The sequence below is a fragment of the Vicia villosa genome, unplaced genomic scaffold, assembly GCF_029867415.1.
Source record: "Vicia villosa cultivar HV-30 ecotype Madison, WI unplaced genomic scaffold, Vvil1.0 ctg.000444F_1_1, whole genome shotgun sequence".
In the NCBI taxonomy this organism is placed as follows: domain Eukaryota; kingdom Viridiplantae; phylum Streptophyta; class Magnoliopsida; order Fabales; family Fabaceae; genus Vicia; species Vicia villosa.
Genome location: NW_026705212.1, coordinates 915,275 through 927,237, shown reverse-complemented (window position 1 = coordinate 927,237; position 11,963 = coordinate 915,275). Strand labels below are relative to the sequence as shown.

Sequence of the window (11,963 nt, the reverse complement as noted above, 5' to 3'; positions counted from 1 at the left end):
AGTTTGTGTTCTTCCTTCGCACCAGCCTTCATTTCCGTTAGGGTTTCGACGTCTACAGTTTGTTGGATTGTCCTCGTTGCGGTGTGTTAGCTCCAGTCTGAGCAGGTGTCACACTCGTCACTATCGGTTGAGTCTTCGGCAATGGATGAACCATCGGTGACGATGGCAGCGCCACTTTCGGCCGCCCTCGTCCACGTTTCGTCATCAGAGAGTAAAGAGAGTACATTTTTTTTATAATTTTAATGATTACTAAAATGAAATTTACTAAACATTTTTTATTTTTTGAATTAAAATTAAAAGAATGAAGAGCTGTATGAGTTTTATTATTTGTCGGTTTAAATGCACTTTTGGTCCTTATAAGTTACCAAGTTTTAGATTTCCGTTTGTGTAAATTTTTTTTGGTCTGAGTCCCTATATTTTACATTTGCGTTCGTTTTAGTCCCTAAAGTCAAAATCCGCAGGAATTTAGCTTTAGGGACCAAACCGCAAGCAAAAAGTAAGATATAGCGACTCAGACAAAAAAAAACTTACGGGGACGAAACTCAAAAACTCGCTAACTTACCGGGACAAAAAGTGCATTTAAGCCTTATTGATTTATTTTTTTTTACTTTTTATATTATCATAATTATAGTGTATTAGTTATAATTTTATTTAATTGATTTTATTAGTTATAATTTTAATGATTATTAAAATAAAATTTATTAAATATTTTTTATTTTTTGAATTAATATAAAAAGAATGAAAAGTTTTATGAGTTATATATATTTTTTAAATTTATGATTGAAATTGGAATAGGAATATGAAAAGTATTATTATCATTATTATTCATAACTCATAAATTATATAAGTTTAAGATATTATCAATTTTATTAATATTTTTAATTTAAAAATTTATGAGATTGACACATAAGCTTTTAGCTAGAGTTTTGTCTAGGGTTGCCATCATGACAACCTTAGGCTTTGTTTGGATTAATGAAATTAAATGGAGCGGAGCGAAATGAGATGGAATAAAATGATATTTTATTGTTTGGATAATTTAAAATTGGATGGAGCGGAGCGAAATAGAGTGGTATGAATTCAATTTCATTCCATCACTTACCATCATATTCCTTCCCCTTCTGATTTAGACGAAATCAACAAATTACTTTGTTCAGTCCTAAAATTTTTAAACAATGGAATAACATCTTTGTTCCACTCTGCTTCATCTCACTCTGCTCCGCTCCTTTCCACTCTGTTTATTTAATGATATCCACATATAGCTTTATATTTATATTAAGTAGATGAGAAAAATTTAATTAAGAGTATTTGGTTAGAGAAAAAGGAGCAAATAATAATATTTATTTATACCATTTTCTCATCAATTAGAAGAGTCATTTGAATACTACGAACGGGAGGTGGTTAGAACCATATGATGTCAGAACTTGACCGCCAAACCTTAGTCAGTCTAGTGGATCGGTGGTGAAAAAAAATCATTGAATCATATATTACTTAGGGACAATCTAAAACTAGATCAACTCAAATCTAGAAAACTTAATGTGTTAGACCCAACTAAGAGAATAACCTACCACCATTGAGGTGGTTGAAGTCTAGTAAAATATCCTCCGACATTGCTCTCATGTTTGGTATCAAAATTTCATGGTCATCATCATCACAACTTCCAATTGATTTTGTTTGTGAACAAGGAATTATTGATTCACAAGTCAAAACTTGAGCACCACCTCTCTTTGGGTCATCAAACTGCAACTTCATCACATTAGATGATCCCGAGTTTCCAACAATTGAAGACGATACCGTTTCTTGGGAAACAAGCAAACCATTTGATGTAAGCTCATTTTCTGGATATAGGACTTTTGATTGAGGCGAGAGAATTTGAGCATTGATATTCTCTGTCTGATTAAAGTGTGCCATTACAACATTAGGTGAACCCATGCTTCTTACATTTGAGGATGATTCAACAGCTTTAGAAGTAGATAATACTCTCTTTGATGACTTGTTTCGGGAGGTGCCAGTGACAAATTTGTTGTTACATTTTGGCTCTTTATGATTGTGTTTTCCTTTATACGTCACAACATAAGTATTCTCTTTGTTTTTGCTTTTTTCTACTAGTTTTTTTGCTTGACAATCTTTGAAGCTGCTACATTTGTAGTAGCTCCTGCAAAATTATAACTTCTATATTAAACAACACTATATCATAACATTTTAAACAAAAATCATATATCACTACACCAAAGTTCACATTTAAAATCGCCCTAAACAACTTTTTTAATATAAAAAAGCACTATTAGAAAATACTAGGATTTTTATAGTGCTTTATTACTAAAGAGATAAAGATGTTTTAATTAAAATTAATCAATTTTTTTATGTTTATAACTCTTTTTATAAAAAGCACTATAAACCAAATAAAAAGTTACAATTTAAAAAAATACTTTAATAGCATTTTAAAAAACAATACCATTATTTTTTTGGGTTAAATAAATTTTTTATCACTATAAATATTGTTGTTTTCATTTTTAGTCCCTCCATGTCTTTAGACAACGTTTTTTACAAAAAAACCACTGTCAAAACCAGCTAAAACAGTTGTCAGAGAGGGACTAAAAATAAAACTACAATATTTATAGAGACAAAAAATTTATTTAACCCTAATTTTTTTATTGTTGATTCATTTTTTGGAATGCTTTCTAGCACTATTTAAAACAATATGCTTGGGTGCGTGTATTAGTTAACCAATTATTATTTTTAATATGAATAAAAATATATTAAAATTTGAGTTTTTAATGTATAAAAACCTTGGATGTGAAGACCCTTTGATGATTTTTTCTCCATATTTTCTCCATGTCCACGGATCTTCTTTGATCTTCTCTACACTCAAATGACACTCCAATATCTTTGTATTATTATTCTTCCTGTAAAAAACAAAAAGTTAATAGTTTTTAGGACTCAATGTCTTTTTGTTATCTATACAAGTTGGAAATAATTAAACGTAAAAAGATTGATTAATGATCAATATGTATAAATAATAAATAATATGAATAAATATTATACTTTTTCCAAGATTTTCTTTTTGAAGGTTGTGAAAGTGTATTCGGTACAATCCCAAAACTAGTTTGGAGTGATGGAATTGATAGTTTATTGCATTCTCTTTGAAGTTCATGGAGAACTGATGGATGATTGTATGCAAGATCAAAATGTTCGGTTGTAATTTCAATGTAAGCAATCGGTTTGGGAAAAACCATTAGATTGTTATTATAGTTTGGTTTAAAATTCGGTATAAAATTTTGTATCGGTAAGAAATCATTTGATTTGGGTGGTGAAAAAGGAATTGGGTTATTTTCATGGGACAAATTAAAATCATCAAAGTAAGATGGGGTGTAATTTTGAAGTGATATGTTGGTTGGGGTGTGAGGTGAGGTTTCAAAAATAGAGTGAATGTTAGGTAATGGTTCAGAAATGATGGAAGGAGTTAATGAGGTAGCTTTGCAGCTACGCACAATGGAAAAGAGATCCCAATCAACATTAGCCATGGGAAAAAAATTAATTAATTTTTATATATGAACAAAGAGGAGCATGATGTTTTATGGTGAAGACTGTATAACTATTTATAAGAAGAAAGGACTTTTTTTTTTAATAAAAATAATAATAATAAAATTATCGATATTTCCAAGGACAATTGTGACTGTTAAATATATATATATATATATATATATATATATATATATATATATATATATATATATATATATATATATATATATATATATATATATATATATATATATATATTCTTTTTTCTTTTTTTCACACTCATTAATGACATATAAATTTATATATTTTTCTTTGTTTATTTTTTATCACTCATTAATAAATAAAAATGAGTATTGATTTATAAATATGAACAACATCGATCTTTACATAAAAAAAATATAAATAACTATTATCGTCTAGTATTGAAATTTGGACGCATAATTTAAATTCATTTAACTTACTATCACATATCATTTGAGCTACCCAACCATATATATATATATATATATATATATATATATATATATATATATATATATATATATATATATATATATATATATATATATGATTTTTTAATCATGATTGAAAGATTATTTTAATTTATTAGTATATATAACTTTTCTTGTCCTAGAAGCCAACACAAAGTCAAATAAACCCTTGTGATAAAGGAGAAATATGATGCTCAAAGTTTTAATAAAATCACCCTATCAACTTGATTAATTTTGAAAAAATATATTAAAAATTAAATTAAATCAAATCAAATTTCATTAAAAAAAGTTGAAGACATAATTAAAATTTATAAAGTTAGCTAATTTAAATTAAATTTTATGATACACAATCATAAAATTGTAAATAAAATATTTAAATTAAATTACCATTTCTATTTTTTGGCATAAAAAGAAGTCAATAATAAATTTATTTTATTTTCTTAAGAGAAAATATTATATTTTTTTAATGGAAGTTTGGCATTTTTTCCAGATTGAAAATTATCTTTATGCCATCCGTTTTCTTTTATTTTTACGTGCCTCTCATTAAACCTGATGATAATAATGTATAGATCATATAACAAATGCATATTTTTACATTCAAAATGAGATTTAGTGGGACTTATTCCAATTTGTAAGAATGATGATTTCATAAGGGATAATTTTGGTCAAAATAATTTTTTAGTTTCAGGTTAGGTTCATGCATCTATCTTTTTCTTTGTATTTTTTTCATTTATATTATATTTATTAAAAATATATAATATTTATTTAACTAAAACAATTGAAAATAATATTTAAATTTATTTAAAAAAAATTATTTAGGTTAAAAGTGTAATTCAAGCATCCTATAGAGATGGAAAGTATGACTTTTTTATATAATTAATTCTCAAAGAATAGAAATGAATATTTAAGGGATAGTTTAATTCAAGCTTATCAAGAAGGAAAATGTAATTTACTTAAATAATAATAGGTCCAAATTCACAATATTTCTTACAAAGTCAAAAGTCAAAGCCAATGAGTATTTACTTTATTCCTTTGTCCTTATCATCATCATTTTGCTTTTCCCAAGCATGTTTTCCATTTATGCCACAAACATGTATTTTGTGTTGGATTTTCTGATTATCAATTTTGAAACTTAATATACAAGTTTAATGAGATTTGTAATGACTTTTAACATTAAGAGCCCATTTGTTTTAGCTTAAAAAATGATTTTTTTTTGGGTGTGTTTTAAAATTGATTTTATAAAAATATTTTTTTTAAATAATACGAGTTTTTTTAAATTCGTTTTTTATCAATTAAAACTTTAATTTTGACATTTTATAACATAAATATATATTATTGAAGATAAAAATATATTTAAAATTACAATTTTAAAAAATATATATATATCCCCAAAATGATTTTTAAATTTTGATATCCAAAAAAATTATTTTTCGTTTTAAATACTATAAAATAATATTTTAAAAATAATTATTCAAACTAGTTTTTCATTTAAAATTTCTTTTTAAAAAAAAGTTATATTAAAAAATTCTAGCAAAACTATGTTACACTATAAAAAATATTTTAAAAAATTAAACAAACGGGTCATAAATGTATTTTTATCCACAATGAATCCTCTCCTTCCATCCATCCCTCTCCTTCAACCAAAACACATGCAAATGTAAAGAGAGAATTATAAAAAAGTATAAATATAATAAGAGGGAGAAAATGTTAGAGAGAGATAGAGACATAATGTGAAGGAGTAGAGAAAATGTTGAAGGAGAGGATCCAAACTCATTTTTATCTCTAAATAATTATTATTTTTCGTTAAATTCAAACATTAGAGTAATATATTATATTATTCATTTAAAAGAAACAATTTTTATCATTAAAAGTTATACATACAAAATATGTTGTAATTCTTATATTCTATTTTGACTATTTACTGACTCCATTGGAAAAAAAATACTTATTGCATATATGCAGAGTTAAATTTGCAATACATACTAATAATATAAAATGGTATAAAATTAAAAATAGTTTTATACGCGTATTTATTAAGATATCACTATTTACAATTTCACATCCCTGCTATAGTGCATTGAATAACTTGCAATCAAGTTTTTCGGTTTGTAATTTTCTTCACCGGATAACTTGCAGTCAAGTTTTTTGGTTTGTAATTTTTCTTCACCGGATAATTTGCAGTCAAGTTATCTGGTTTGTAATTTTTCTTCACCGGATAACTTGACTGTAAGTTATCCAGTTTGTAATTTTTTTCACCGGATAACTTGCAGTCAGGTTATCCAGTTTGTAACGATTTTATTTACTTTTAGCCACGATTTTTCCTTGTTGCCTAAATTTTTTATTTTAGTTTTTATTTATTTTTGGATTAGTTAAAAACTATGCACCATCATCATTTTTAAATGGTTTTAGATTTTTTCCTAACAACCCTTTCATGTTTCCATCATATTTTTACTTTATCAAGATTAAATGTTGTGTCTGTAACGCCAAAAACTACTTTCAAGCTTACTGACTAACCCCACAACGTGTGATTGAGGAAAACGTATGATGAAAAGACTCGTGTTGGTTTTTGAGGTTAGTCGGTAATCATGAAAGTAGTTGGGGCATTGGAGACACTATATTTAATCTCTATGAAATCAAAATATGATGGAAACATGAAAGGGTTGTTAGGAAAAAAATCTAAAACCATTTAAAAATGATGATGGTGCATACTTTTTAGGAAAACTTGATTGTAAGTTATCTGATGCACTTTGGTAAGGGTGTGAAATGATAAATATTAAATAATAAAATTATTTTATTAATTAAAAGGATATAATTGAAATATTTTAAAAAATGTATGGGTAGAGGGATAAAGATAGGGGTATCAGGTATAATTTTCTGAATCAGTTCATCAATCATATTACAATGAAAAGATTAGAATACATATTAATATTTAAAATATTTTATCATTGAAAGAGTCAATTTATGTATGTCTTTTTATTTATATTTAACTGATTGTGCTTAGTGTCACTTTATCAAATGCAAATTAACATCTATACATGTTTTGTTGCTTGGATCTAACTTGTTGTGTCTCATAACATTAAAGACAAGTGCAAAGTTATAATGAGTAAGATATAATATAATTTTGAGATAGATATTGTAAAAATCATAACAAAGCTAAATAATAATTTTATGAAGCAATGAATATATATTGAAGTGTCATTTATTCGTGTATTTATATTGAATTATACTTAAAATAAAATAGGTATCGTGTTGATAGTGCCTCGTAATAAAAATAGAAATTTTGACATTTAAAAATAAGAATTTTGTGTTTCAAATAAAGACAATGGTTAATTAAAATAAAATATGTGTTTTGCTGATAATGCCCCGTGAAAAAATAAAAAATTTGACATTTGAAAATAAGAATTTTGTGTCTCAAATAAAAACAATTTTTAATTAAAATAAAAAAGTATTTTGATGATAGTGGCCTGTCCATAAAGTAGAAATTTTGACATTTGAAAATATAATTTTTTATTAATTATGAATGATTTTTTAATAATCATAAAATAATTATGTTTTCGATTGAGTAAATTTTTACGTATTTCTCTTCTTTGCATTAAAAAAGATTTAATTTATTAATTTATTTATATTTTAAAAAATAAAAAGAAAAAAAGAAAATTAAGGGAGAAAAATTGAAATGAAAATTGTAAAGTGTGTAGGGTATTTAATAAAGGGAGTGAAAGATAGAAATAATTTAATTTGTAAAAGGAGGAAAAATATAATTTGAAATGAGAAAGTGATTTTGTATTGGCAAATGTCAACACTTTATTGATTAGAGAGTGTGATTATATTAATCTTTATGTGAGTACTAATATATCCTTTTTGCTTTGTAAAGTTTAAAATAGCAAATGATATTTTTGGTAGAGTGGTGACATCTTCTAATAATAGCTAGATAGTAGATGTGTTTGAATATTATTTAAAAAATAAATAAATATTATATAAAGTTAAATATTATTAAAAAATACGTATTTAAATCTGTTTGATTATTAAAAATAATTTTCTTAATTTAATTTTGTAAGTGAATGTTTTGTTTTAAAAAATAATGTTTTATTTTAGTGTTATTAAAAATTAATTTTAATTTGTTAACAAATGTATTTGAATAATTTGAATAATATCAAATATGATTTTAGTGGGTATAAATTTAATTTGAACATTTTATTTTTAAAATATATTAAGAGTTCTTAAAGTGTCAAAGATAATAAGATTATATTAATAAATATTTAATTTTTGAATTAAAATCTGAAATGCATATGAGCTCAAATGGTAAAGTTACTCTTTCTTCCACATAATTGTGTCTATTAAGTCTTTTAATTTTAATAATAGTTTAAGTTTAAAATAATTAAAAATGAAAATAAATAACATGTGGAATTTAAAATAATTGAATATGAAAATAAAATAATTGATATTAAATAAAACACAGTTAATATGCATTTTTGTTTAGTCTAACACCTAAAGGATTTTAAAGAACATAATTTCCAAGGTTAAGAATAATTTATATACAACACTCATATATTTCAATCTAACTAGTTTTCTTTTTTAAAAGATAAAATTGTAAGGGTTCTCACACTCAAAGTAGACAATATCTCATAGCCGTCATGGCGTAAACTTAAGGTCGATTGGTATGAAATAAGTATTAGATATCAATTTTTCATGATGATGCAATTTATGCTTTAAAACTTTTTTTTTAACCAAAATTTTTTTATCGATTTTTCTATTTGTTTGATGAGTTAAGTTTTATGATCTCATTTTTCCATTTTATTCAATAATTTGCCTTTATTCAAAGATCATATCAAACTTAATTTTAAATAATATTTTAGACTGAGGCTATGTTTGTATTAATGGAATAGAAAATAACGCAATGAAACGAAGTGGAGCAGAATAAAATATAAATAGAAAATTATATAGAATAATAAATAGAGAATTAGATGGAATGAATGTCATCATGTTCCATTTTACTCAGTAGTGTTTGTGATTCATGAACTACACTGCAATAAATCAAACCATATTAATGATTTAGTTCAGTTTTCAATAACCACATCAATAAAAATACAATTAATTGTTAAAACAATTTTAATTAGGGATGGCAGGAAGACCCAAACCCGCTGGGCCCACCCGAACCCGAGTCAACGGTGAAAATCCGAGTTAACTGGGTTCGGGTGCCACCCGATATTTTGGGTGCGGGTTTGGATAGTGTGAAACTCGCACCCGGAATTTGAAATCGCACCATTTAGACCTAAAATTACATAAGTGCGCCTAAATATATAAGTAGGGTGGCAAAACTGGTCGTCTGCCCCGCCTTAAGCCCACCAAAAAACGAGCCGGGCGAGCAAGTCTGGCAAGTGAAATGGACATAAAAATCATACTCGTCCCGCCAAAATGGCGGATTGGCAAGTGGAGGGCTTGTCCGCCTATTTTTTATTTATATTTTTTTCATTTTTTTAATATATTAATAGACTTTTTTTTACCTTTCAATTTAATTTTTCACTTATTTTTTAAAACAATTATTTATAAAAGCATCTTTTTAATAAATTTTACTTAAAAAATTATTACACGTATTTAAAAATAAATGTATAAAATAAAACTATCAATAATTGAATGAAAATGAATGAAAATTTTCAATATTGTTGTATTTTATGTGTTTTGCTGAGGGTTCGGGTGAAAAAACCTAAATTCAACTGGTGTGGACGTGGGTGTTATTTTGTCACCCGAATAGTTTTTGGGTTTGGGTGGTGATTTCGGGTGCGAGTTTGGATTGTGTTAAACCCGCACCCGACCCTACCCGTTGTCATTCCTAATTTTAATTCAGTGTATAACTAGTTTGTATTTATAAATCAACTTTATATTTTGAACTCTATTAGAACCAATTTTTTTATTTGAAAAATATTTTAAAAATTTAAACAAATCATTTTTTTCATAAGATTTTTTTTTTAATTTTCACATATTTTTATTTCAAAAAACAATATTTTTTATTTTTGGAATTATTTTATTTTATTTTAAAAAATACTTTTTAAAATCGTTCAAGAGAAATATTTTTTAAATATATATTTAGAATTTTTTTATTTATTTTTACTTTGCTTTTTTTTTATTAATATTTTTTAAAACAATTAGTTAAATGGTTTAAACTAGTTTTTTAAATTATTTTTGGTTAACTGAATTGTTTTTATTAAGTGGTTTAGTTTATTAACTATTTAGTGGTTCAAGTTTTTTTTTTTTTAGTGCAATTCAAGTTGAGTTAATCATAATTTTGCACATCTCTAATTCAACCTCACCCATTATTTGCAAATCTAAGCAATATAATCTCCTTATTTAACACTTTATTTCATTCTAATCCAAATATACCCTTAGAGACAACTTCAATGAAATACTGATGGCCTATTCTTAACATACCCTTAGAGACAACTTCAATGAAATATTGATGGCCTATTCTTAACATACCCTTAGAGACAACTTCAATGAAATATTGATGGCATATTCTTAACATACCATCACCTCCAAGATTCCTAAAATGTACCGTACCAAACTCTTTGGATATGTTTGGTTCCAACATCTAAATCGAACCAATATTCCTATATCATCAAACAAAACCTCCACACTAAATCTTATGTGGAAGCATTAAATAAAATTTGTGACATTCTAACATCCCAACTTCCTCAACCAGTCCTTAAAGGAGATTGCATATCTATCACAATCCCTAAAGAAGAGTATCAAGCAAAGGGTGGAGTCTTGCAAACTCACCATCCATGGCAGGATTCTTTGGCCAAAGGAATCCAAACCTCTTTCAATGATCAACCTTCGTTCGAAGTTATCAACACTTTGGAAGAACTTGAATAAATGGGGAGTCATCTCTTTAGGGAAAGGCTTCTTTGAATTTTCTGATACTTCAGAGTCAGGGTCATCCCATGTTTCCACGAAACCTTTCTTCTTGTCATTGAAACCATTTTTTATGAAGCTTTCTTTTCTGGTGCTTCATTTCTTGAGTTTTGGACATTCATTTCTGTAGTGTCCAAGATCCTTGCACTCGTAATACGTTGTTTCCTTACTTGCTATTCTTTTTGAATATGTTTTTGGACGATCTTCTCTATTTCTTAATTCTCAGAAGTTGGTTTGTCTTTTCTTCCTGAGTTGCTTGACTCTTCTGGACAGAAGGGACAATTCATCTTTGTCATCAGAAACTTCATCGTCAGAATCTTCTACTTCTTCAGCTTGGAAGACTTTGTCCTTTTCTGACTTGGCTCTTTCTGATCTGGATCTTAGAGAAACAAATTTTTCTCTTTTTTGGGGCCCATTTCCTTGTAACTCTCTATCTAATGACTTCTGATAGAGCTAACCAAATCTTTAAGAGTTATGTTGTTCAGATCCTTAGATAACTTTAATGTAGTAAACAAAGGTCTCTTTGTTTTGGGAAGGCTTCAGATGTTCTTTTTAACATGATCAGCAGTGGAGTAACCTTTGTCCAGAACCTTAAGTCCTGCTACCAAAGTTTAAAACCTTGAGAACATAGTCTCAACAGTTTCTTCTTTTTCTATCTTGAAAGCCTCATATTTCTAAATTAAGGCCGGAGCCTTAATTTCCTTGACTTGAGCATTGCCTTCATGTGTCATTCTTAACGTATCAAGAATGTTTGTTGTTGTATCTCTAATTTTAATTTTCTCATATTCATTATAAGAGATGGAATTGAGAATAATGGCTCTGGCTTTGTGGTGATTATTGAACTCACGCTTTTATTCATCGTTCATTATGTTTCTGAGAATGGGAATATCATAGCATCTGCTGAGCTGGATTAATGAGATTTAAATCAAAAGTAACAGAAGCAGAATATTCAGAGAATATTATGCAATCCTATGTGGCGCAGATTTAAAGGTCTAGAAGATTCAATCAGAAATCAAGGAAAATGAATACTTTCTAAATAAGGAG

The 11,963-nt window shown here is 26.6% G+C and overlaps 1 protein-coding gene across 1 annotated transcript; it reads right to left on the bottom strand.

Moving 5' to 3' along the window:
* Positions 1-1,290: 1,290 nt before the first annotated feature.
* On the bottom strand, positions 1,291-3,233 carry LOC131628356 (WRKY transcription factor 22-like). Its single transcript, XM_058899197.1, has 3 exons — positions 3,043-3,233; positions 2,787-2,903; positions 1,291-2,152 (listed from the first exon to the last, which is right to left on the bottom strand). The coding sequence occupies exons 1-3, from the start codon at positions 3,231-3,233 to the stop codon at positions 1,549-1,551; spliced, it is 912 nt and encodes a 303-aa protein (XP_058755180.1). The 3' UTR covers positions 1,291-1,548.
* Between the last annotated feature and the right edge of the window lie 8,730 nt (positions 3,234-11,963).